Raw genomic sequence first — 27,845 nt, 5'->3', positions numbered from 1 at the left:
TCTTGAATGCACCGAAGTCGGAGATTTTCGAGTTCCCAGTTGTTTTGAACGCAGCATAATCAGACTATTCTATACCCTATGAAAGTGACATTTTCCAGGGATGAGGAGCTGTAGGAGGACAGGCTCATCGTAATGGCTAGAATGGAATGAATGGAACGGTATCAAACCTATGGAAACAACATGTTTGACGCTGTTCCATTAATTCCATTCCAGCCATTACAATGAGCCCGTTGCCCTTTAGCTCCTCCCACTAGCCTCCTCTGGTTTACATAATATTGGTTAACCCAGAACTAAAATCTCCATTTATGTTTACATAGTGTTTCCACAACAAATTAATGTGTGCACAATCTGTTACAAAATTCGAATACAAAAATTCAGTCACTTAAAAAATATTTTTAAAAATCTTCAAAGTGATCCCTTTCAATTGCTACCATGGTTATGCATATTCTTCTCATATCTTTTTCTTTTAGAAACATTTACATGTGGGCCAGTCCATATAGTCCAATTCTGCTTAATGTAAAGGGTTAACACTATAATTTTGATGTTTAGCTGGTCAGTCCTTACATCCATAGCTCAGTCAATGAATTTGAGTGGCTACATTTCCCCATTCTAATCCCTCAGCTGATGTGAACGCTTTGTTGTTGTTGGAATCACAAGTTGCTCCTTTAATTAAAGAACAATATATTTTATGGTATGAAAAAGCTGTTTGCTGAGTAATAAGTCCACAGTCACAAAGGAAGTGTATGTAGATCTACATGTTTTTAATCAATGCTCAACATTTCACCCTGAAAATCATATTTTATGAAACACAGGAAAATGGTAAGACTTTGATCTTCAATACTTTGGTCTTGTTTATTCAGCAGCTTCTTTTCCCTGTAAGAAGAAATAAATAATATAATGGATCAGTAATAATAATGAACATGATAAATATATGGATAGAATATAATGGATCAGTAATAATAATGAACATGATAAATATATGGATAGAATATAATGGATCAGTAATAATAATGAACATGATAAATATATGGATAGAATATAATGGATCAGTAATAATAATGAACATGATAAATATATGGATAGAATATAATGGATCAGTAATAACAATGAACATGATAAATATATGGATGATCTAACCTTCCTTTTTAGCCTTACCTGAAATGTTCTTCTTAGAGATCATAAATACAGTTGAGTGTAAAAGGTCTGTATTGACCTCTGAGAAGACTGAATCATAGGTGGTGATAATGTGGTCATATCTGAACATGAGTCAGGTATAGGTTTAGCAGCAGTTCTGTACCTTTCCAGAGTCACGGGTCTTGGCTCTGAGCTTGTTGACCTGAGTCTCAGCGATGTCAGCACGCTCCTCAGCCTCCTCCAGCTCATGCTGAACCTTCCTGAACTTAGACATATGGCTATTGGCTGCTTCCTCCTGGGTGAGGAGAAGAGAGGGAGAGCAGAACATCAACATTTAAAGTTTGAAGCTTCAGGTAGCAAATTAATATTCTGTTTTTAAAAGGTATTTAAAAAACTAAATACAAGATTTAGGATAACAATGTATACAGGGAGCTAGATGATACAGCAGAGAAAGTGAGTGGCAAAATGCATTGTCAGATTTAGGATAGCAATGTATATGAATAGCAATGTATGAATGCCCTCTGTGACTCACCGCTTCCTCAGAATGCCTCTTGTAGGCCTTCACTTTCATCTGCAGCTTATCTACCAGGTCCTGAAGTCTGCTAACGTTCTTCTTATCCTCCTCAGTCTGTGGGAGAAGATCAAAGAATCAAAGTCACAATAGTTTTATGCACAAACCTTTCTGTATTAGTGTCAAGTGTGTAAAGGCACTTTCTCTATCTTTTACCTGGTAAGTGAGCTCCTTGACTCTGCGCTCATACTTGCGGACTCCCTTGACCGCGTCTACACCTCTTCTCTGCTCGGCCTCCACCTCAGTCTCGAGCTCACGCACCTTTGTGGAAGAAATAAACGTAGGAGTTTGTTGGAGGTCGTGAAATCAGACGTAACAAATATTTGTAAAAGAGGTATAGTCTTCTACCCAGTCAAGGGGGCACAATTGTCATCTGTTCATATGTACTCCTTTAAAACATTTATTGAAGGGGTCTGTAATAATAACAACAACTTTTCATTATCTAGGTCAGTGGTTCTCAAAGTGGAATTTACATTTCAATTTGTTTATGTATATTTCAAGCAAGAACAGATTAAAAAGCACGGGATGTTTGGAAAACGTTTAGAGGGTGCAATACAGTACAATGTAATATTATTAATCCACAATTTATGTTATTAACTCTTAGATAAACAACAGGTCTGGGAAGCTCACAACTCAATTCTTCTTGTATTTGAAATATGACTTTTTAACCATTTTGTCATGCGTTTAGTGGTGTATGGTGCATTACCAGTACGGCAATTAAAGGTTACCACTCTCATGTTTTAATGTTGTGACATTACTTCCATTATGGAGCTCGCGCCATGGCAGTTGAGAGTAGTTTGCCAAGTGAGCCAACATGAAGAAAGAAGCACCGACATAAATAAATTTTTATAAAAAAACGTTGAAGGTAAGCGAGTGTAAAATCACCATATTCAAGACGGTAATGTTTCTGGAGCATGTACATATGTTTGTTGAGATGTTATGTTGTATTTTCAGGTTTTATGAACTTATTCAAGTCCGCTAGCATACAAGCTAATTCAGCCATTAGCCTGCTAGCTGCTAGCCCCGCATAGCAACGCTAGCTTCCCTAGCAACGGCCAGTGAATGAGACAACTATAGAGAGAGAAATTATTACTACGACATTAATTCGATGATTGTATATTATATTCTGTGTTGATGTTTATTGTGAATTATGATTATTATTATTATGAATGAAATGGCAGATTAGATGAAGTCTGCTGAGACAATTAAGCCTGAATGAAGCAACTAGATGAATACATTTGAATTTATTTAAAGGTCTTGGATCAACTCCATTAAATAAGTGTCAAATTATTATAATTTGTTGTTATGATCATAAATTCACTGTAATTTAAGCTTTAAAACTGCAAGATTTTCTTTTTGCCCCACGGCAAAATGTGTAGAATGACAGGAAATGACCTTTAAAACTGCAACATTTTCTCTCTGATGCAGAGAGGGGGGACTTAAAAATGTCCCAGGGCCCGAGGCTTGATTAGTCCAGTCATGCACTGAGGAAGTCATAGGAAATCTGCGTGGATGCTATTTTTATCTCACTTTAAAGTAGGAGTTGTGTTCTGATATTATGAAGGGCGTCCCTGATGAATTCGCTATCACAAAAGGGGTGGTCCCCAATGCAAAGAAGTTTGGGAACCCCTGATCTAGGTGGGTTATTGCGAGAACAAGTCACTAAACAATGCTCCTGTGTATTTTTATATGATCAAATACATTTCCAGCAATCAGTCTTTCAATCCACCCTAATCCACCCTGCTGGTAACTCACCCTGGACTCCAGTTTCTGGAGCTGCTTCTTGCCTCCCTTCATGGCCAGATTCTCAGCTTCATCCAGGCGGTGCTGCAGGTCCTTGACTGTGACCTCCAGGTTCTTCTTCATCCTCTCCAGGTGAGAGCTGGTGTCCTGCTCCTTCTTCAGCTCCTCAGCCATCATGGCCGCCTGGAATAGTAGTTTGTTTAATTTATGCACCAATCATAACGTCCCCCTCAGATCTTTGTTGTTCTTAACCAGCCCTGCTACCATTGGCACTTGGGGACAAATCAAGTTGATGTAATTCAAAGACTCACGTCAGTGATTGCCTTCTTGGCCTTCTCCTCTGCATTTCTGGCCTCCTGGACGATGTCGTCCACCTCTCCCTGCACCTGCACCAAGTCAGTCTCCAGCTTCTTCTTGGTGTTCAGAAGGCTGGTGTTCTGAAGGAGGAAACAAGACGATTTGTTTGAATCTCAAGAGAACTTGCAAGTCACATGACTGAAATTATCAAAATCTAAGGCAAGCACTGTCAAATTCCAGCTGTGTTTCAACTGTATGCTTGGTTGAGTTTCATTAGAAATGGATTTTGACCCATACCTGGGAGTGCAGCAGTCCAACACGCTCGCTGGCGTCTACCAGCTCAGTCTCAGCCACTTTGCGGCCTCTCTCTGTCTGCTCCAGAGCAACTCTCAGCTCCTCGATTTCAGCCACCATCAGACCGTTTCTGCGCTCCACCATGGCTGCCTGCTCCTTCATGTCCTCTGCGACACGGACGGCGTCGTCAAGGTGCAATTGGGCATCCTGGGTTTCACAATGACATACGTTCATTAGGACTTGTGGAAGTAGAGGTGATAGGATCGATCAGTGATAGAAATGTTCATTGGTAAGAATTTCCCCAGTATCGCTACCTTTAGTACATAAACCACTCTATTCAAATCCTCTGTTCTATTATTTTCTACAGATTTCAAAACAAATCCCTCTCCATGTTCAGGTTTTTGAGCCTGCTGTCCCAGTCCCTTTACCTTGAGCTGTCCCTGGACATTCCTCAGCTGTTTCTGGGCCTCAGCGGCCTGCCTGTTGGAGTGGCTCAGCTGGATCTCCATCTCGTTCAGGTCTCCCTCCATCTTCTTCTTCACCCTCAGGGCATCATTCCTGCTCCTGACCTCAGAGTCCAGGGTGCTCTGCATGGAGTCAACCACCCTCTGGCTGTTCCTCTTGATCTGCTCCATCTCCTCGTCCTTCTCAGCGATCTTCCTGTCCACCTCACCCTTGATCTGGTTCAGCTCCAGCTGCACACGCAGAATCTTGGATTCCTCGTGCTCCAGTGTTCCCTGGACAAACAGAAGCAGTCAGAAAAATCATGTTCAATACATTTGTATGTAGGAATTAAATATGTATGACTACAACAAACTCCAATACAAGGATCATTGGACTGTAGCTGGCGTTGGCTAGTGTAACACTGCTTTCCCCATCAAACAGCTGTAGTTTGTACCTCAGCCTCCTCCAGAGCGGTCTGGATCTCAGACTTCTCTGTCTCCACGGTCTTCTTGGCTTTCTCCAGCTCATGGATGCTCTTGCCAGTCTCTCCGATCTGCTCAGTCAGGTCAGAGATCTCCTCTGCACACACACACACAGGAGCAGTTTACACTTGGGAGATTTTCAGTGGATATTCCAGAGTGCTGAATTTGACGTGAAATCATATTAACAGTTAATTAATTAACAGCACTTCATAGGATCTTGCAAATCTAATCGCCGACCACTTATTGGAATGTTCAAAGGAATAACAACTACAAGTAAAATATTTACAAATTATACTGTATGTGACAATTCTGAAATGTTGTAAAATTAATGTTGATGATTACAGTTCAGCAATTAATTATTACTAATGAAACATGAGCCAAATAGAACTGCTGCCAAATGCTCACGTTGCAGGTTCTTGTTCTCTCTCTTCAGAGTCTCCAGATGATCCAGAGCCTCCTCGTAGGAGTTCTTCATCTTGAAGAGTTCAGTGCTCATAGAGCGAGCCTCCTTCTGAGCTCCTTCCAGCTCAGCCTGGCCCTCCTCATACTTCTGCTTCCACTCTGCCAGAACCTAGGAGAATCCATGGAATTTTCATTAGAAGTCATAGATGAAGAGTTTTTAAATTAGAAATGAAAAATAATTATACAATTGATAAAAAAATATAGGTTTATTCATTTTCACCTTGTCAAAGTTCCTCTGCTTCTTGTCGAGGTTGGCGGCCAATGCGTTGGCTCTCTCAACATCAATCATGAGGTCCTCCACCTCTCCCTGCAGCCTCTGCTTGGTCTTCTCCAGGGAGGCGCATTTGGAGTTGGTCGCCTCAATGGTCTCCTCAGCATCCTGCAGACGCTGGGCCAGCTTCTTCCTGTTGGACAACAGAGGGTGGTTTAATGGTGTATTTATTTTATTTTGATAAACAATACATATTGATGTAACATTTTCTCAGAGCCCGCTACCACCCTCACCATCCACACCATATCTGAGTTTTTCTGTTGTGTGCTACTCACTTGGCCTCCTCCAGCTCCTCTGTACGCTGGATGGCATCAGTTTCATACTTAGTCCTCCACTGAGCCACCTCACTGTTGGCCTTGGACATGCCACGTTGCAGCTCTGCCTTGGCCTCCTGCTCCTCCTCAAACTGCTCCCTCAGGAGGTCACAGTCATGGCGGGCAGACTGGACACCGTGGGCCAGTGCGTTTTTAGCCTGTGAGAAAGAAAGAGAAAGACAAAGAATGATTAGCGAGATGCTCAAACAAATTATGGGAAAAAGTCTCTGAGGGTGGAGAGACAGTAGAATTCTCTGAGGGTGGCGTAGTCACCGTCTATATGAAGATATAGCTCTAAACTCTGTGGACGTGGAGTCCATTTTGGGTCCCTTACCTTGACCTCCTCCTCAATCGCCCTCTTCAGCTCCTCCACCTGCTGGGTGAAGGCCTGTTTTCCTCTGGTCAGTTGAGACACCAGGGCTTCCTTCTCCTCCAGCTGGCGGCCAAACTCACCTGCAGGGACAGAGGGACATCTTGTTAATAGGGTCTCTGTTCTCTAAGATTGAACATTTATTTTGAGGTATCGTAGGGCAATGTTAGGTGGGGAATATTACAGTATAAATTATGTGGATACAGCCCCCAACACGTTATTGTGTTTTCTGAAGGAAACCATTGGCTTGTTGTTCATTGCTGATGGTACCATTTTCTGTCAGGAGTCTGGCTCTCTGTCCGCTGATGTCGTTGACCTGGCGAACATTCTCATCATTCTTAGTCTTGAGCTCACTCAGCTGGTCCTCAAGGGTACGGCACATCTTCTCCAGATTGCCCTGTTAGTGAAACATGTTCCATCATTACTTTATATATGTGACTCCTGTCAACTTCAGTAGTTGACCATCCTCAACACTGCTTGATCAAAACATCACTACTCACCTTAGCCTTGGCGACGGCCTCCATGTTGCTGGAGAGGTCATCAATCTCCATCTTGTACTCGCTCTTCTCCTTCTCCAGCTTCTGCTTGACGCGCTGCAGGTTGTCGATCTGCTCCCCGAGCTCAGCCACACTGTCGGCCTGCTTCTTGCGCAGAGCGGCGGCTGTGGCCTCATGCTGCAGGGTGGACTCTTCAAGATCACGACGCAGCTTCTGGAACTCAGCCTCACGCTTCTTGTTCATCTCAATCTGAGAAGCAGTGGCGCCTCCGGCCTCCTCCAGCCTCTCGCTGATCTCCTCAAGTTCCCTGGAGAGATCGGCCCTCTGCTTCTCAACCTTAGCCCTGGCAGCACGCTCAGCCTCAATTTCCTCCTCCAGCTCCTCAATACGGGCCTAGAACAGGGGGCAGGAGCAGGGGGATGAACACTACAATACAGTTGAAACAATTGAACCTCACTAAATAATAATAGTATGTATATTTTGCATAAATGTGTTTAATAAAAAGCCAGTTACACTAATATATTCAGTAGACAGTGGCCCATGCAGGAACCAAAACCACAATGCTCAGAACCACCATCTTCCAACCTACTCAGCCATCAGAAGCCACCGGGAAATGTGTGCTACCAGAACAATGTTTTTCAGGAAATGATTAAAGTTTGTGCTTTTCTGTACTGGAGCTTATATCCTGTACTGTACCTGGAGTTCCTTGATCTTCTTCTGCAGCTGAGCTCCCAGAGACTGCTCATCCTCAACCTTGCTGAGGAGCTGGGTGGTCTCAAACTCCTTCCTAAGAAACACAAATACACCGATTGCAGAGTTAGTTTTTGTTTGATAGTGTAAAGGGAGAGAATCATACCATTTACTTTGCTTTTAAAAATACCATTCAAGTGTTAATTCCTTATTACAAGAATTTGTCAAGAACAGCCATTATAGCAGGAAATACTGTAGTCATAGGTTTGTGTTTACTTCTTGATTTTCTCATCAGCTTGCTGCTTGTCATTCTCCAGGTCCATTATGGACTCCTGGGCCAGTTTCAGATCTCCCTCCAACTTTCTCTTGGATCGCTCAAGGTCCATACGGAGCTTCTTCTCTTGCTCCAGAGAACCCTCAAGCTATGAGATAAAAACACATATATTGTTCAAATCTAAACCACTGAAGATAATATAATCTTACATACTATCATGGCCAAAATGTCAAACTCCACTCACGTCGTCCACTTGCTGTTCCAGCTTGGTCTTTGCCTTGGTCAGAGTGTTGACTTTGTCCTCCTCTGCCTGCAGGTCATCCAGTGTCTGCTGGTGGGCCTCTTGGAGGGCTTTCTTCTCCTTGGTCAGCTTGGCAACACTCTCATCCATAGACGCCATCTCCTCTGTCAGGTTTTTAACCTGTAAATGGCCACAACATAATTATACTTCACCATAAAGGGGAGATTTAGTTTGTTATATATTGCATTCATTTCATTTAGATAAAACAAGTCATATACATTTACTGTACTATAGATTCAACACTAGATGGAAGTGTTCACCATGCCAGTGTACTGAATGAAAGTCATAAATGAGCAGAACATGCAATGAATGTTGAGAGTACCACGCAACTGAAATTCTACTATTGTACAACGTGAATTCCATTTCTGTTAAGCTATGTTTTGAGGTGATTATTATTTGGTTAGACTGTCTATGGTAAGACACAAGACCTTGTTTTCAGTGGCGTGCTTCTCCTTCTCCACTTTGGCCAGGGTGAGCTCCAGGTCATCAATGTCCTTCTTCAGCTCAGAGCACTCATCCTCCAGCTTCCTCTTCTTGGCAGTCAACTCAGCATTGATCTCCTCCTCATCCTCCAGCCTCTCGGTCGTCTCTTTGAGTTTGGCCTCCAGCTGGATCTTGCTTTTGATGAGCCCCTCACACCTTTCCTCAGCATCATTCAGACTCTCTCCTTCCTGGTTTCAGAACAGGAGAAAAAATTCAGCGACCTAATTTTTTGTGTCAAAATATACACTTTAGTCAAAAAGTTCAGAGCAAATCAATAGACATTCATGAAATATATACAATATATAACATGGGCAATAAAAATTTGTGAGTTAGCCACATACTTTACAGTGTGTTCATATGTGTGTGTATGTGTGTGTATTCATGTGTATGTAAATGTGGCCATACGAGGGTAGTTGTTCACTCACAGATGCGACTTGGAGCGACAGGTCATTCTTCTCCTGCGTCAGGGCCACCAACTTCTCCTCCATTTGCTTCTTTGTGGACAGAGCCTTGGCCAGGTCTGTCTTCATCTTCTCATAGTTCTCCTTCATGTTGGCCAGCTCCTTCTCAGTCTCAGCGCTCTGCAGCAGGGGCTTGATCTTGAAGTACAACTTCATCCATGGCCAGGTTTTCACATTCATGAATGAGCGGATGTTGTACTGGATGGCGTAAATTGATTCTCTGGTCGACAGAAACGATGGAGTGGCATGGTGAGTGATTAGATGATGGGATTAGATGAACAACAAAACAGAACCACCTGTCACTGTTTGTTTACAGCTGAACAAAGGGGTTAGGGAAATGTAACCCCTCCTAAATTCACAGATAGCGGACTAGATGCAAGGACTGACAGGTTATGCTAAGCTCATGATGCATTTTATATTCTTCAAGAATTAAAAGGTAAATACCACACATTTAAATGACAGTTGAACAGCCAAATCCCAAACTGCAGCTATAAAGCTAGAATCCTTAGTTGCTACATCCATTTCTGGACTAAATGAATGAACCCAAAAGCTTTAGTAGACCATTATAAGATGTACTTTCTCATTCTGAACAACTCACAGCATATACAGTATGTAATCATAATGCATTAGATACAGGTGGTTGACAGAAATCTTTGCCCAGATGTCTGCTATTCCTCACCTCCTCTCCATCATCTTGCTAAACTCTCTCCTCATGAGGAATCCACGGCTGAGAGCCTGGACCATGCCGACTAGAGAGGCCAGCTTCTCATCTCTCATCTCCTCCAGGACACCCAGCAGACCGGCTTTGAAGAAGACCTGAGACACAGGTTAACATGGTCAATGGAACCACAGATGGTGACAGATAGAAAGGGTTGAATCAAAAGAGGGGAACAACACCACTTGATTGACTTAAACAACATTAACTTTGCAACGGTTACAAACATACCATTGGATCGGTTGTTTCTAAGTTGTTAGTTATTGTACAGTTGTAGATTAATAATGTACACAGATACAGATAACTGCAGCCATACCACTCTAACACAATGCACATGGTAATGAGTTTAGTTTCTCCTCTATACTTGTGATGAATGACTGAAGAAAAAAACAGTACAATGTTTTTCCACCTTTTCCATTAGTTAAATGAAGAAGCAAGAACAAAAGGATGGATAGATCACCTGGAGACATTTTATATGGTACGGGTTTAAATTATTATTCAAGTTGTGTTTTGATGTCAGCTTTTGCTGGGGGCATTTGACTGACCTTGGTGTGTCCAAACTTGTAATCCTCGTGATTCACATCAATGGACCCAAGCAGCTTCTCAGAAGCCTTCTTGTTGTCCATGAACTGGCCCTCAGGGATGACACTGGCATTCAGTACTTTGTACCTGAATGAGGAGACATTTTTAAAGTATGTCAAGTTGTAATATGTTGGTTATATTTCGTAAAAGGTAAGACTATTCTGATGCTGGGAAAACCTTTGTGCATTTGTGTTTGTGTGTGTGTACCTCTGCTTGAAGTCAGCATAGATGATTCTGCTGGGGAAGCCCTTTCTGCAGATCCTAATACCCTCCAGTACACCATTACACCTGAGCTGGTGGATAACCAGGAAGTTCTCCATCAGACCTGGTAAAACAAAACAAGTCTCTTTTAATACTCATAAACAGGTTAAAGATTGGGATTGTTAAGGTTACTGATACTGTACTGATAAGATGACATATTTAACTCAATATTTCCTGTACCTGGAGTCTTTGACTCGTTGGGGATCAGGCAGCGCACAAAGTGAGGATGAGTGCTCCTCAAGTTGGTCATCAGCTTATGTAAGTTCTCCTGTAAGAGGGTTACAAACCATTTTCTCAGAAATAATTTATGATAATCAATGCACATTTTAAAGGACTGAATATACACATTTCAAAAGCTCACCCTGAACTGGGAGGACACTGTCTGCATGGAACCACCCTTCTTCTTGCCTCCTTTCTTGGCTTTATCTGTTAAAATGGGGAAAAGTAAAAGATAACTACAAAAGTCCATTTCCTAGAGCGGGTGGAATAAATAGAATAATAATAAGAGTATGTAAGAAATCTAGAGTGGTCTTGTCTTCAGCAAGCACACTAATTATAAACCAGAGAATCTCTGGTTAACTTCACATGTATCTAGAGGCAAATGCTGCCAATGAGATTGTGTTAAATAAGACCTACTGCATGATTAAATTAACCAAGTCTATGAGTAAATCAACCTAGTAATAAACATTGAGAAATTGTGATACATTGAAAGACCAAAGAACATTTGGGTGTGACTTGTAACTAGTATTTAATTAAATGTTGTGACATGATGCTAGTCTTACCCTCAGGAGGGGGAGGGGGATACAGGGCAGCCAGAATTTTGACTCCTGACTTCCCGTACAGTTGACACACTGAGTCGTTCAAGGGGTCCTTGTTCTTCTCCAGCCAGCCAGTGATGTTGTAGTCCACAGTGCCGGCGTAGTGCACCAGGGAGAAGTGGGCCTCTGCCTTGCCTTTGGCAGGCTTGGGCTTTTCAAACGCCTTTGTTTTACCAAGATGCTGGGCGTACAGCTTGTCCTTGAAGGTAGTGTCTGAAGACTTGGGGAACATGCACTCCTCTTCAAGGATGGAGAAGATGCCCAATGGCTTTACAAAAAGAGATGTATATCAAATTAGTGATATTTCCGTTTAGGATAACATTCATTCCTTTAGTAAACATTCTACTGTGGATTACATTCATTTCGGGGCACATAATAGGAAACATATTGAGTTCTCAACAGTCAGATACATTGTACCACTGTGATAATATCTCACACAGGGCTCACTATGATCTTTGCTGTTACGGTCCATTACAATCCTCACAGACAGCTTACCTTCTCAATAAGCTCAATGCAGGCAGCCAAGTCCATGCCGAAGTCAATGAAGGCCCAGACGATTCCCTCCTTCTTGTACTCCTCTTGCTCCAGGACGAACATGGTGTGGTTGAAAAACTGTTGCAGTTTCTCATTGGTGAAGTTGATGCACAGCTGCTCCATGCTGTTGTACTGTTGATGGAGTTTTAAAAGGGATCATTTCATCATACAAGACTAATCCATCTCAATCACATCTAATTGTCTTGTTCTGGTCTCATACTCACATCAAAGATCTCAAACCCGGCAATGTCAAGCACACCGATATAGAACTGCCTTGGATTCTTGGTGTCCAACATCTCATTGATACGGATGACCATCCACAAGAACATCCTCTCATAGATGGACTTGGCCAGAGCACTGACTGAGTTATTAACCTGCAATGATAATACCTCAAATTAATACATGAGATATTGACCGTGTCTGATGATAAGGTGATAAGACCTTGGGATAAACAACATCACTACTTTAAAAAAGCAATGCACTCGTCCCCAAGATAATTCCAGTGCTCAGAAATTGGTAGATGCTGTGTTTTGCGGTCTTACCTGAGCCACAGTCTGTCCCTTGGTCACATACTCATTGCCGACCTTCACTCTGGGGTAGCACAGAGCCTTCAACATCTCAGCTGAGTTCAGGCCCAGCAGGTAGGCGATTTTATCAGCCACTGGAGAGAACCAACAACAACAGACTCAGGGACACAAGATCACTTGTTTCTGATTTCACACTGACAAAATAGTTTGGATAACTTTGTGAGTTTGGTTTTGATTTTCTCCCATATTCATCATTTCAAATCATTTTGGGAGTTTGGAATTTGGTTTCCAAAAACTCTCCTGCATGACTTTTGTAATGGAATTTCTCCACTTAAGACGAACACCCAATGTAAATGAATCCTTTATTAAGAGTAACATTGTTAGACTAAAATGAAAACAATGCCTTCCAATAAGGAGAAAGTTATCATGTTTGTTTTGCATGTTTCTCAACCTTACAATAGGGGTAAAAGCAGAACATTGTTTGAGAGTGATCCATGTGTATTAGCAGTAGTGATTGAGAGGGATTTCCTACTGGAAAGATGTCCTAGTTGAAGGAAACTGATAACTCATGTTACTCTGAAAGGGGAAAGAACACTCACTTAATGGTGTTGAATGACCTTTGCTCTGACTTTCTGGTGAGGCCTAATCACTCAAAGGCTAGAGACACTGGGTGAGATTTCAGTATAATATGTAAATGCTGGTAAATGCTAGTAAGTAGTCTATTGCTGTTGTTGTTTGGCTTCAATACACATCTCACCAGATTGGGTCTGCTGTTCTCTGACTCCCTGGCCCTGTAACTCTGCCATGAGGTTGCCAACATGATAGGGGAGTATAAGCCAATTTGCAAACAGTTGTGATTCTCTTTGACATTTGAAATGGTTTGAACAGTTGTGATTCTCTTTGATATTTGCCTTAGAAATTAATTAATTAATTAGAATTAAGAATATTGGGAATGTAATAATTTGTCATACAGTGAAAGTTATTCTGGATTTCCTGAATCAGAAATAGCCTAAACCGTTGTTCTGATCTGTCCTCTCTCTCTCGAGGTTATGGTGAATGTGACCACAGATGGTATCTAGATGCATGGAAGGGATCATTCCACCGAGAACAGTGTGATCCTTAACCCCTCCAAACGTATCTCATGCTGCTTGTGGACTGGCCGGAAAACGGATAAGACAGAATGGACCACAAAGGGTGGTGGCGGCGGCTCAGGTGAGAGTTTCGTCTGCTTGGGGATATTGAAATCGGGACATTATCAAGAGCCATCCACATTGACAGGCATGAGTTCCATGTGTACCATTGTGAGGATGAACTGCAACGCTATCTTAAGAAGAAAACAAAGAGACGCCAGAAGAATGAGTGCTGGGGGGGGGGGGGGGGTCAACCGTTACCGTAACTGATTTAGGATGGTCCAAAATGGTTCATTTGGGGGTATTAGGTTGATTGTGGAGGTCTGCACACTTTGAAATGTTATTTAGTAATTTAGTCTAGAAATTGAGATACTGATGTGTCACTAACATGCCACTGGCGATAGTATAAGACAAGGACAAAGTTAATGCTAGAAATATCAGATGAATATACTATATGTTGACATGTAGTACATGTATACACCCCTGTCTTTAGATGTACATTCTGCCAATGTCGGTGTGTGAGTCATCAATTAAAGTCATAAATTCAAGAAGCATGGGATCATTTATCAGAAGTTTAAAGTATGATTCGGAAAGTCGAGAAGGAGAGAAAATGATTAAACATGTATTCTTTATCTTCCCTGTTCAAGGCAATATGTATTCTAGGTGGTGTGGAACATGTGAGTGATCACATGGGTGGGAATCATCATGTTATCAGGTATAGAGTCAGGCTACGGGAGAGTGGGAATCATCATGTTATCAGGTATAGAGTTAGGCTAGGGGAGAGTGGGAATCATCATGTTATCAGGTATAGAGTCAGGCTAGGGGAGAGTGGGAATCATCATGTTATCAGGTATAGAGTCAGGCTAGGGGAGAGTGGGAATCATCATGTTATCAGGTATAGAGTCAGGCTAGGGGAGAGTGGGAATCATCATGTTATCAGGTATAGAGTCAGGCTAGGGGAGAGTGGGAATCATCATGTTATCAGGTATAGAGTCAGGCTAGGGGAGAGTGGGAATCATCATGTTATCAGGTATAGAGTCAGGCTAGGGGAGAGTGGGAATCATCATGTTATCAGGTATAGAGTCAGGCTAGGGGAGAGTGGAAATCATCATGTTATCAGGTATAGAGTCAGGCTAGGGGAGAGTGGGAATCATCATGTTATCAGATATAGAGTCAGGCTAGGGGAGAGTGGGAATCATCATGTTATCAGGTATAGAGTCAGGCTAGGGGAGAGTGGGAATCATCATGTTATCAGGTATAGAGTCAGGCTAGGGGAGAGTGGGAATCATCATGTTATCAGGTATAGAGTCAGGCTAGGGGAGAGTGGGAATCATCATGTTATCAGGTATAGAGTCAGGCTAGGGGAGAGTGGGAATCATCATGTTATCAGGTATAGAGTCAGGCTACGGGAGAGTGGGAATCATCATGTTATCAGGTATAGAGTCAGGCTAGGGGAGAGTGGAAATCATCATGTTATCAGGTATAGAGACAGGCTAGGGGAGAGTGGAAATCATCATGTTATCAGGTATAGAGTCAGGCTAGGGGAGAGTGGAAATCATCATGTTATCAGGTATAGAGTCAGGCTAGGGGAGAGTGGGAATCATCATGTTATCATGTATAGAGACAGGCTAGGGGAGAGTGGGAATCATCATGTTATCAGGTATAGAGTTAGGCTAGGGGAGAGTGGGAATCATCATGTTATCAGGTATAGAGTCAGGCTAGGGGAGAGTGGGAATCATCATGTTATCAGGTATAGAGTCAGGCTAGGGGAGAGTGGAAATCATCATGTTATCAGGTATAGAGTCAGGCTAGGGGAGAGTGGGAATCATCATGTTATCAGGTATAGAGACAGGCTAGGGGAGAGTGGGAATCATCATGTTATCAGGTATAGAGTTAGGCTAGGGGAGAGTGGGAATCATCATGTTATCAGGTATAGAGTCAGGCTAGGGGAGAGTGGGAATCATCATGTTATCAGGTATAGAGTCAGGCTAGGGGAGAGTGGGAATCATCATGTTATCATGTATAGAGACAGGCTAGGGGAGAGTGGGAATCATCATGTTATCAGGTATAGAGTTAGGCTAGGGGAGAGTGGGAATCATCATGTTATCAGGTATAGAGTCAGGCTAGGGGAGAGTGGGAATCATCATGTTATCAGGTATAGAGTCAGGCTAGGGGAGAGTGGAAATCATCATGTTATCAGGTATAGAGTCAGGCTAGGGGAGAGTGGGAATCATCATGTTATCAGGTATAGAGACAGGCTAGGGGAGAGTGGGAATCATCATGTTATCAGGTATAGAGTTAGGCTAGGGGAGAGTGGGAATCATCATGTTATCAGGTATAGAGTCAGGCTAGGGGAGAGTGGGAATCATCATGTTATCAGGTATAGAGTCAGGCTAGGGGAGAGTGGGAATCATCATGTTATCAGGTATAGAGTCAGGCTAGGGGAGAGTGGGAATCATCATGTTATCAGATATAGAGTCAGGCTAGGGGAGAGTGGGAATCATCATGTTATCAGGTATAGAGTCAGGCTAGGGGAGAGTGGGAATCATCATGTTATCAAACGTTGGGATTTTTGCCATATATGATCATGCATAGTTTAACGTATTACTAACACTGGTCATATTCCGTTTTTCTTTTTTCTTTTCAAGTCTCTTAGGAACCAGAAGGTTGAAGAGAAAGTCCCCTGCCGCTTATGATGTTTCCATAAATGAACTTATGTAATGAAGCATGTGTGTACCTGTATGAAAGGAAGGTCTTAAGTTAAACCATTCTACTACAATAGTTTTACAAGTGTTAGACCATTGGAATAAGGATAAGTTATTAGTTAGATTGTACAACCCAGAATGAAGGGTTTGAAAGGATAAAGTGTCATTTTATGTGTTGATTTCACTTACTTTTATAGAAGTATTTTGATAGAACGTCCTTGGCTAGTTTAAGCCATAATCTAATGCTCACCTTAACATGTTACAATAATTATAACGAAAGTGATAAAAGGAGGGAATGTGATGGAACATTTTATGTTTGTGTGTTTTCAGATCAATGCAGCTTTTTCTTAAAATGCTTCTTCTTATTACCAATTCTGTTGGGTTCATGCGAGGGACTGATTGTACTCACTATCACTGTATAAGCAATTTGGCAGTACGCCTAGAACATTGCTCCGGGAACCAAGAGGAGTATCCTTAGTGGAGAATTTCCATTACACTTTCATGTGGCACTGTCTGTCTTAGGTGTTCTATTTCTATGTTTGGGACAGGGAATGGGACTAATGTTCTACATATTGTATATCTATGAGTGGGACTCACCCTCTGTGCCGTCTGGCTCGGCCTGCTCCTCACGCTGCTTCTGCTTGAATTTCATGTTGCCATGGTGCACTACAGCTCCTGTCAGCTTGTATATTCCAAGCTTCTCCTCATTAGTGAAGCCCAGGATGGTAATGGCATCCTGGCAATAAGGAAGAAGTACAACAGTGACGTTACGCTACAGTTCTGTGCTCACTCCAGAACGAATGGGATGGATAGATTTGACTCTTGGCCAACACATTAGTAGATGGCAGCACAAAATGAGTTTTACACAGTTCCACAGGGCACTTAGTGGCGCTCTCTTGTGGATGTCTTAAATGTATGTGCCTCAAGGCGAAGTGTGAAGGCATGAAAAGTTCCTTTATGTTCATGCTTAACTAACACAAGGCATTTTGAATCAAACAAAAAATACATGAAAGTTCCCAGCTGCCACTAAGTCACAGTGCATTCAGTGTGTATGATGGTCCTACCCATTATATATCTATAGTTTGGTTAACCCTTTGTTTCACTCACATCTGTGGCATCCAGCTCTTCATTGTCATTAATGCTGGCCACAGTGATCTGACCCTGGCTGCACATGGGGAAGTCGTAGGGGTTGGTGGTGAGGAGCGCCAATTCTGTGGACAACGGAGAACAGCTTGTCAGTTAAATCTCTTAGAATTCTGCTGTCCTACCTTTACAGTATCTCTCCCTCCTTTACTCAATAGATGGACTCAAGGATACATGTAGTATATAATGAATAGCATCAGAAGAGGAGACTGAGACTTGTGGACTAGTGCATCACAGTGCATTACTTGATAGATGTTTCCCAAAGACCTTCCAAATGTCTAGATGCCTTGTTACCTTGGATGTACTCATTGTAATAGTATTATTAGTGTGGACTATGAATATTTTTAACAAGTTCCACGGATGAAGGTGGGAATAATTTCCCCTGAACCTCTACTTTGTCGTACCAACTAGCTCAGGTTTGTGGCCTGTCATCATCTGGAAGAAGATGTGGTAGCCTCTCTCATCAGGCAGCTGGAAGGACACTCTGGACTTCTCCAGCAGGTCTGAGGGTGAAAGAGAGAGCGCGAGTGACACAAAGAGAGAAAGAGAGAGAGAGAGAGAGAGAGAAAACAAGATGAAATCAAATTTGATGATATGATCTACAAAAAATGATCTGTGTGAATTTAGGAAAGCATTGAGAAACAATCAAAACCAACTCACATGTCTCAATGTCAGCTTTAGCCAGTTTACCAGCCTGGAAGTGAATCCTGATGAATTTACCCTGTAGTAGAGCATGGGGGTTAGGAATAGGTCAACAAATAAATAAACATTTTACTTTGATAGACACCTTTAAATGTTACAGTTTGTTGGACATCTATTGATATAACAATAGGGAACTACTGAAATACATTTTTCTAATATAAGGTAACTTCCACAGTATGCCTCTCATACTTACAAAGCGAGACGAGTTGTCGTTCCTCACTGTCTTGGCATTACCGTAAGACTCCAGCAGAGGGTTAGCTGCAATGATCTGATCCTCAAGAGACCCCTGATTGAGAAACACAAGTTGCTCAGAAACGGGAAAAGTGTTCAAGTTTGTTTTTCTCTGACTTGAACAAATTTCTTGAAACATGATTCACAGCTGGAAAAAAAGTTTGCTCAGAAAACCAAACTGAAATGTGTTAAAAAGGCAAACATAAGCACAACCTACCTGCATTTTGTTGGGGTCTGCTTCCTTCTTGCCACCAGACACTGCAATGGTGGCAAAGTACTGGATGACACGCTTGGTGTTGACAGTCTTTCCTGCACCGGATTCTCCACTGGTTTATATGACAGAGAAAGAGGGGTTTTAGGTACATGTTTGAGTGTCAGATTGGCTTTCACCAAGAAATAGCATTGAAAAATACTTGTTTTCTAACATAAGTAAATCATTAACAAATATTCTCTTTCATCGACTCATTATTACACATAGCCTAATGCTCTAATCTATTCATAATGTCATGTATTTCATCACACCAAGTAACCCAACTTATTACAATAGGAACACTTTCTCAAGTGACATTTTAGTAAACAACTTACGTAATCAGGACGGACTGGTTCTCCTTATCTGGAACCAAAAAACACATTGCTTATCATACTGCAACATTATGGGTACATTCGTATAATCATGAATTTTATTTTGGAACATTTTCCATTCATGGATACTGAAATCAGACATTCCCAGCAAACTGTTCTAACCTAGACGAGAAAACTCTAAAGCATATTTGAATTTGATTTGATTTGATTTTACACCCAACTATCCATCCGTCCATCCATCCATCCATCCATTAGCACTTATGGACTTTGATATCTATATGCACTTATGAACATCCATAGAGCTCCATTTTTATGGATTGTCTATCCATGTGAGAGACGACGACTCGGTCTCGACCTTTAAGTCCGGTGAAATTCTCCTGTCTTAGCTGGTGTCCTGTGTGAACTTAAGTTTTCTCTATCTCTATCTCTGAGGACCAGAGCCCTAGGACCATGCCACAGGACTACCTGACTTGATGACTCCTGGCTTTGCCTAGTCCACCTGGCCGTGCTGCTGCTCCAGTTTCAACTGTTCTGCCTGCGGCTATGGAACCCTGATCTGTTCACCGGATGTGCTACCTGCTGTTTTTTGACTCCCTATCTCTGTCTCTCTCTCTCTCTCTCTCTACAGCACCTGCTGTCTCGACCTCTGAATGCTCGGCTATGAAAAGCCAACTGACATTTACTCCTGAGGTGCTGAACTATTGCACACTCTACAGCCACTGTGATAATTATTTGACCCTGCATGTCATCTATGAACGTTTGAACATCTTGTATGGCCTTAATGGCCATATACTCCTATAATCTCCAGCCAGAAGAGGACTGGCCACCCCTCAGAGCATGGTTCCTCTCTAGGTTTTTTCTTAGGGTCTGCATTGCTTGGTGTCTAGGGTTTTAGACTGGGTTTCTGTATAAGCACTTTGTGATATCTGCTTATGTATAAAGGGCTTTATAAATAAATGTGATTGATTGATCCATCCATCCATCCATGAGATATCGTACCAATCATCATGAACTGAAAGGCGTTGTCAGAGACGGAGAAGATATGGGGTGGAGCCTCCACTCTCTTCTTCCCTCTGTAGGCGTTGACAACCTCTTCGTCGTACACAGGGAGCCACTTGTAGGGGTTCACCGTGGCACAGAAGAGCCCAGAGTAGGTCTGGATGAAAGCATAATTACATTTGTGGATTAGTAAAGTCAGATGTACTTTTACCTGGATTTATGTGAGGATGTGGGTGTACTTTGGTTTACTGATGTGGGTCTACTGTATTGATATGTTTTGGTTTCTACCTTTCATTTATGTGTAGTAATGTATGTGTGAATTTATTATGTTCATGTATGTGTGTGTTTGTATGTGCAGGTTTCTTACGTAGATCATCCATGCTGCATAACGCTCTTTGAGGTTATACAACACAGAGGCTTCATTCAGGTAGGTCATCATGGCCATGTCCTCAATCTTGTCGTACTTAGGGGGGTTCATCTCATAGATGTCTGCATCTTTGAACTCTTTTCCTTCCTGAAACAGTCAGAAATGTAGATTACACACAGATCAAACTGGACATGACTGAATGCTTTTTGCTCAATAAATACAAGTTTAATCATTTAAAAAATGCATATCCACATTAATCCAACTACTTTGTTATCACCCACTGACATAACTGGTGATTCTTGACTAGTCAACATGAGAAATTCCATATAATTTATAAATTGCAGCAATAAAATTTATGTCTTTGAAGATTATATTCTGCTTACAAAAAACATTGGAAGTTTGTTTTTGCATTTAGTTGACTTTTCAAGAATTAGAGTGATTGCGCAAACTTGAACTTGAATAGTTTTCAGATCAGACTTACCTCCTTACTGCCGTCAGGTTTGGTAACTGTCACAGTACACTTCCCGTCGGCCCTGGCAGTGACTAAACCCTTAAGGTACAGCTCCACCTTGTCTGTCACATAGCAGGAGTTCTTTGAATCAAAGGGCATGGCTTGTGCCTCCATCCTCTCCTTCTCAGATTTACGGAGGTATATGGCAGCCTTGCCGTAGACTTGCATCTCAGCGTCCGTACTCATGGTGACGGATAACTAGGAAAGAGATGAAACAAGAAACATTATTGACTCTGTGGTGCTTCCTCCCCAGTCAAAAGAGTTAAGTGAGCGATATCTCTCACAAAATATTCTCATAACTTTTTATGTGAAGACTGGAACCATGTCTCACCTTCTTTTCCCCTTCCTACAGATGAATGTGTACTTCTTGGAGGACCCTGTGAAACATGAGAGTGTTGTGAAAACCCACAAGTCTAAAGCCTTATCATTTAGCCCCGGAAGGGCTAGAAAACATTTAACTAAATCATTACAGCCATGTCAAATTCAACTACAGGTGCACCTGATAACTTTCATTTACTACACATCCACACATTCTGTTAGGAATTCAAATAAATACCCCTGAAAACCCAGTTACATTCTAGAACACCCTTTCAAGTGCAGGAGCACCACTTTGTACTGTAAAGGAAAGTTACAGATTTTAAGTAAAACACATAATAAAAACAAAATTACTTTTAATGCCACTTGATTTAATATTGTAAAATCTTACAGAACTCAATTCAAATAGTGCAGTTATATACTGCCTCAGATGCTGAGTGCAAGGATGAGACGCATTTAAAAATCTAAGGAGGTGGAGAGGTCTTACCACAGAGGAAGAAGGTTTCTGACTCATGGATGCTGGGGCCTCAGCCTCCTTATATCTGGTTGGAAGTGCTAACCAAGCAAAAGTTAATTATGTCCCACTCTGGGAAAGGAAATGAATTGGATGAGAGACTTGTTTATTTCTGTGTATCACTAGCACCTCCCACTTCCAGGAGCACCACACTCCCATTACATTACTTTTTAATGTTTGTCTCCGAATTGAATTTCAGTGAATTAACATAAATGAGAGATTTCATTCCTAATAGTTATGACAATATCAAAAGTTTGATTAATCTAATTGATTCCAATGTTACTACCACTGACCCTCAAATACTGTAGTGGAATCCATGTTGCCCCACTACAACTAAAATAGTTTTCATTAAATCTAATCTGACCTTATTTAGTTCCATTTAAGTCGCATTAATCCTCATCAACAACTTTATATATATGTTCACCTATTATTTATATGATTTAGCTTGTAAACACATCTGAACTGTCTCCTCACCTCATGCTTGTGACGGAGTTGGCCGTTACCTCGTGCTTTGCTCAGTTTGATTTATCACCCTGGTGGAACCATATTAAATTAAGATTTAAAAGCTAGAACGGAAACATTTAGGCTTTTAATTCCAGCTCATAAAACTGTTAAATATAATGTTTAGGTAAACTATATATAAACATACATACAAGTATGTGAACACCCCTTCAAATGAATGGATTCGGTTATTTCAGCCACACCCAATGCTGACAGGTGTATAAATTCGAGCACACAGCCATGCAATCTCCATAGACAAACATTGGCAGTAGAATGGCCTTACTGAAGAGCTCAGTGACTTTCAACGTTGCACTGTCATAGGATGCCACCTTTCCAACAAGTCAGTTCATCAAATTTCTGCCCTGCTAGAGCTGCCCCGATCAACGGTAAGTACTGTTATTTTGAAGTGGAAACGTCTAGGAGCAACAACTGCTCAGCCGCGAAGTGGTAGGCCACAAAAGCACACAGAACATAATCGCCAAGAGCTGAAGCACGTAAAAATCGTCTGTCCTCGGTTGCAACACTCACTATCGAGTTCCAAACTGCCTTTGAAAGCAATGTCAGCACAATACCTGTTTGTCGGAAGCTTAATGAAATGGGTTTCCATGGCCGAGCAGCCGCACACAAGCCTAAGATCACAATGCCCAATGCCAAGCGCCAGCTGGACTGGTGTAAAGCTCACCGCCATTGGACTCTGAAGCAGTGGAAATACGTTCTCTGGAGTGATGAATCACGCAAAACCATCTGGCAGTCTGACGGACAAATCTGGGTTTGGAGGAAAGCTACCTGCCTGAATGTGTAGTGCCAACTGTAAAGTTTGGTGGAGTATGAATAATGTGCTGGGGCTCTTTTTCATGGTTCAGGCCAGGCCCCTAAGTTCCAGTGAAGAGAAATCTTAGCGATACAGCATCAATGATATTCTAGGCGACTCTGTGCTCTCAACATTGCGGCAACAGTTTGGGGAAGGCCCTTTCCTGTTTCAGCATGACAATGCCTCAGTGCACAAAGCGAGGACCATACAGAAATGGTTTGTCGAGATCGGTGTGGAAGAACTTGACTGGTCTGCAAAGAGCCCTGACCTCAACTCCATCAAACACCTTTGGGATGAATTGGAACTCCGACTGCGAGCCAGGCCTAATCGCCCAACATCAGTGCCCGACCTCACTAATGCTCTTGTGGCTGAATGAAAGCAAGTCTCCACAGTAATGTTCCAACATCTTATCGAAAGCCTTTCCAGAAGAGTGGAAGATTTTATAGTAGCAAAGGGGGACCAACTCCATATTAATACCAATGATTTTGGAATGAAATGTTCGACGAGCAGGTGTCCACATACTTTTGGTCATGTAGTTTATCAACAATTGGATAGTTGTTCCACGAAATGAGTCCCTTTAGCATCCCTTTGACATTTTCAGTAGAAATTGTGAACCAATATTGCATTTTAAAAGCATGTTTTAGTAAAGGAAATGCTCTGATCTCTAATATAAATAAAGACTTGCTAAAGTGGCAAAATTGGCAAATAAAACGGTTTCATTTGCCAAGTTTCACTACCCATAAGGGACTCATTATGTGGAACGACCCATGTCCTATTGAAGATTCTGGAGGAGCTTTTATTTGTCTCACATTTCAGTTGGCTAAAACTGTCCAGTAGATTCTTATGACTCACATATCACCAGTACAGTATTTCAATAATCTTATCCACTCATATTGCTGACAGCGATATAGCTGCCTCAAACATTTATTACACTCTGATATAAACTGCTTAGCAGCTGATCTGGCTTCAACGATGACCTTTATTTATGACCTTTCTGTGGGCCATGAATTTTCTGAGAGACCACTGAGCATCACTCGATGCAACATACACATACCCTGCAAAGGCCTAAATGTAAGAAAATAAATGTGGCAAATGATTTTCTATGCTCTGAAATGGCACAAGTCACACTGTTAAAACTCATCGAAACTTTAGACGTGTGATATGAAACATTTGGTGTTATAATTTGGTCCTGTGTGGCTCAGTTGGTAGAGCATGGTGCTTGCAATGCCAGGGCTGTGGGTTCAACTCCTCTAGGGGGACCGGTACAAACAAATATGGAAATGTATGCACTCACTACTGTAAATCCCTCTGGATTAGAGCATCTGAAAATGAAATGGGGGGGATCATTTCAATTGAGAATATTAACCAAAGTCAGCTGAACAAGCCTTATTGGAATGATGAGTTAAGGGACCTATGTTCTGTAATGTGGAGATTGTATTCAGCGTAAAGAAACTCATTTAAGAAAAAACAGCATGTGTTTAAAAGAAGACTGCCTCTTCTAACACAGATATCAGAGAGGGCAGTTATTACACCTTGAGTAGATACAGATAAGAAATACTCTACAGTTCTGGAACCTAATAAGTTAGAAACGAAACAACCCCATCGGAAGTCCGGGAAGAGCAGGGGGGGGTTGAACTCTGATAACACACAGGTACTTAATGAAGAGCAGGGGGGAGGTTGAACTCTGATAACACACAGGTACTTACTGAAGAGCAGGGGGAGGTTGAACTCTGATAACATACAGGTACTTAATGAAGAGCAGGGGGAGGTTGAACTCTGATAACATACAGGTACTTAATGAAGAGCAGGGGGATGTTGAACTCTGATAACATACAGGTACTTAATGAAGAGCAGGGGGAGGTTGAACTCTGATAACACACAGGTACTTAATGAAGAGCAGGGGGAGGTTGAACTCTGATAACACACAGGTACTTAATGAAGAGCAGGGGAGGTTGAACTCTGATAACACACAGGTACTTAATGAAGAGCGGGGGGGGGGGGGGGGGTTGAACTCTGATAACACACAGGTACTTAATGGAGAGCAGGGGGGGGCGGTTGAACTCTGATGACACACAGGTACTTAATGAAGAGCAGGGGGGGTTCAACTCTGATAACATACAGGTACTTAATGAAGAGCGGGGGGGGGGGGGGGGTTGAACTCTGATAACACACAGGTACTTAATGAAGAGCAGGGGGGGTTGAACTCTGATAACACACAGGTACTTAATGAAGAGCAGGGGGGGTTAAACTCTGATAACACACAGGTACTTAATGAAGAGCAGGGGGGGTTGAACTCTGATAACACACAGGCACTTAATGAAGAGCAGGGGGGTTGAACTCTGATAACACACAGGTACTTAATGAAGAGCAGGGGGGGGGGGGTTGAACTCTGATAACACACAGGCACTTAATGAAGAGCAGGGGGGTTGAACTCTGATAGCACACAGGTACTTAATGAAGAGCAGGGGGGGTTAAACTCTGATAACACACAGGTACTTAATGAAGAGCGGGGGGGGGGGGTTGAACTCTGATAACACACAGGTACTTAATGAAGAGCAGGGGGGTTGAACCCTGATAGCACACAGGTACTTAATGAAGAGCAGGGGGGGTTAAACTCTGATAACACACAGGTACTTAATGAAGAGCGGGGGGGGGGGGGTTGAACTCTGATAACACACAGGTACTTAATGAAGAGCAGGGGGGTTGAACTCTGATAACACACAGGTACTTAATGAAGAGCAGGGGGGGGGTTGAACTCTGATAACACACAGGTACTTAATGAAGAGCAGGGGGGGTTGAACTCTGATAACACACAGGTACTTAATGAAGAGCAGGGGGGGTTAAACTCTGATAACACACAGGTACTTAATGAAGAGCAGTGGGGTTGAACTCTGATAACACACAGGTACTTAATGAAGAGCGGGGGGGGGGGTTGAACTCTGATAACACACAGGTACTTAATGAAGAACAGGGGGGGTTAAACTCTGATAACACACATGTACTTAATGAAGAGCAGGGGGGTGGGGGTTGAACTCTGATAACACACAGGTACTTAATGAAGAGCAGGGGGGGTTGAACTCTGATAACACACAGGTACTTAATGAAGAGCAGGGGGGGTTGAACTCTGATAACACACAGGTACTTAATGAAGAGCAGGGGGGGTTAAACTCTGATAACACACAGGTACTTAATGAAGAGCGGGGGGGGGGGGTTGAACTCTGATAACACACAGGTACTTAATGAAGAGCAGGGGGGTTGAACTCTGATAACACACAGGTACTTAATGAAGAGCAGGGGGGGTTGAACTCTGATAACACACAGGTACTTAATGAAGAGCAGGGGAAGTTGAACTCTGATAACACACAGGTACTTAATGAAGAGAAGGGGGGGTTGAACTCTGATAACACACAGGTACTTAATGAGTAGTAGAAGGGGTTTGCTAATTTGTTCTCAAGTAATGAAAATGTGGCATATTTTGAGGAAGAATTTTATAAAGCCACATGTTCACTGAAAACTGAACTTGAAAAAATAATGTCAGAACTCTCTTATATCTAGCATTTTATATAATGTTCCCAACATAAGAACAGAGTTTGGTAGGAAGTCATATTATATAATATTCCCAACAAAAAAACTGAGTTTGGTAGGAAGTAATTATATATCATGTTCCCAACACAAGAACAGAGTTTGGTAGGAAGCCATTTTATATAATGCAGTGGAGGCTGCTGATGGGAGGGCGGCTCATAATAACAACTGGAAAGGAGCAAATGGAATGGTATCAAACGCATGGAAACCATGTGTTTGCTGTATTTGATACCATTCCACCCATTCCACTCCATCCATTACCACAAGCCCATCCCCCCCAATCAAGGTGCCACCACCTCCTGTGATATAATGTTCCCAATGCAAAATAAGAGTTTGGTAGGAAGTCATATTATATAATGTTCCCAATACAAAATAATAGTTTGGTAGGAAGTCATTTTATATAATGTTCCCAATAGAAGAACAGAGTTTGGTAGGAAGTCATTATATTTAATGTTCCCAACAAAAGAACAGAGTTCGGCAGGAGTGCTTTTAGCTTTGCTGAACTATCATCGTGGAACATTTTACACAGCTATTTTCATGTCTCTCCAGGAATGTTCGTTCGGGTTCAAGTCCTGGCTCTGGCTGGGCCACTCAAGGACATTCAGATACTTGTCCCAAAGCCACTCCTGCGTTGTCTTGGATGTGTGCGTAGGGTTGTTGTCCTGTTGGAAGATGAACCTTCACCCCAGTCTGAGGTACTGAGCGCTCTGGAGCAGGTTTTCATCAAGGATCTCAATGCACTTTGCTCCGTTCATCTTTGCCTCGATCCTGACTAGTCTCCCAGTCCCTAACGCTGAAAAACATCCCTACAGCGTGATGCTGCCACCACCATGCTTCACCGTAGGGATGGTGCCAGATTTTCTCCAGACGTGACGCTTTGCATTCAGGCCAAAGAGTTTAACCTTGGTTTCATCAGACCAGAGAATCTTGTTTCTCATGGTTTGAGAGTTTTTAGGTGCCTTTTGGCAAACTCCAAGCGGTCTGTCATGTGCCTTTTACTGAGGAGTGGCTTCCATCTAGCCAATCTACCATAAAGGCCTGATTAGTGGAGTGCTGCAGAGATGATTGTCCTTCTGGAAGGTTCTCCCATCTCCACAGAGGAACTCTGGAGCTCTGTCAGAGTGACCATCGGGTTCTTGGTCAACTCCCTGACCAAGGCCCTTCTGCCCTGATTGCTCAGTTTGGGCAGGCGCCCAGCTCTAGGAAGAGTCTTAATGGTTCCAAACT

At 42.3% G+C, this 27,845-nt stretch overlaps 1 protein-coding gene across 1 annotated transcript; it reads right to left on the bottom strand.

The window, feature by feature from the left end:
• Window positions 1–740: 740 nt before the first annotated feature.
• Window positions 741–21,740, bottom strand: LOC129839042 (myosin heavy chain, fast skeletal muscle-like). Its single transcript, XM_055906305.1, has 41 exons — window positions 21,698–21,740; window positions 21,227–21,272; window positions 20,866–21,093; window positions 20,385–20,531; window positions 20,018–20,174; window positions 19,022–19,049; window positions 18,654–18,762; window positions 18,399–18,491; window positions 18,164–18,224; window positions 17,908–18,006; window positions 17,468–17,571; window positions 16,958–17,096; window positions 12,541–12,659; window positions 12,223–12,372; window positions 11,960–12,130; window positions 11,429–11,732; window positions 11,008–11,072; window positions 10,827–10,914; window positions 10,593–10,710; window positions 10,349–10,472; window positions 9,768–9,904; window positions 9,053–9,308; window positions 8,573–8,815; window positions 8,088–8,264; window positions 7,846–7,991; window positions 7,576–7,666; window positions 6,883–7,272; window positions 6,653–6,779; window positions 6,347–6,465; window positions 5,974–6,170; window positions 5,648–5,831; window positions 5,371–5,536; window positions 4,938–5,062; window positions 4,468–4,776; window positions 4,043–4,246; window positions 3,760–3,885; window positions 3,461–3,631; window positions 1,862–1,966; window positions 1,667–1,762; window positions 1,298–1,429; window positions 741–873 (listed from the first exon to the last, which is right to left on the bottom strand). The coding sequence occupies exons 3-41, from the start codon at window positions 21,079–21,081 to the stop codon at window positions 853–855; spliced, it is 5,814 nt and encodes a 1,937-aa protein (XP_055762280.1). The 5' UTR covers window positions 21,082–21,093; window positions 21,227–21,272; window positions 21,698–21,740; the 3' UTR covers window positions 741–852.
• Between the last annotated feature and the right edge of the window lie 6,105 nt (window positions 21,741–27,845).

This window comes from Salvelinus fontinalis, chromosome 40 (genome assembly GCF_029448725.1).
Source record: "Salvelinus fontinalis isolate EN_2023a chromosome 40, ASM2944872v1, whole genome shotgun sequence".
In the NCBI taxonomy this organism is placed as follows: domain Eukaryota; kingdom Metazoa; phylum Chordata; class Actinopteri; order Salmoniformes; family Salmonidae; genus Salvelinus; species Salvelinus fontinalis.
Note: the sequence above shows the minus strand (reverse complement) of the source record. Positions and strands in the feature narration are given on the sequence as shown.

What these genes read in the sequence shown, in the direction of transcription:
- LOC129839042 (XM_055906305.1), bottom strand. Translation starts at nt 21,081, where the DNA reads ATGAGTACGGACGCTGAGATGCAAGTCTACGGCAAGGCTGCCATATAC. An exon ending in AAGAGCTGGATGCCACAGAT is followed by an intron (nt 17,097 to 17,467) that starts GTGAGTGAAACA and finishes CCTTATTGCCAG; the next exon opens with GATGCCATTACCATCCTGGG. An exon ending in TATGCTGACTTCAAGCAGAG is followed by an intron (nt 10,473 to 10,592) that starts GTACACACACAC and finishes CTCCTCATTCAG; the next exon opens with GTACAAAGTACTGAATGCCA.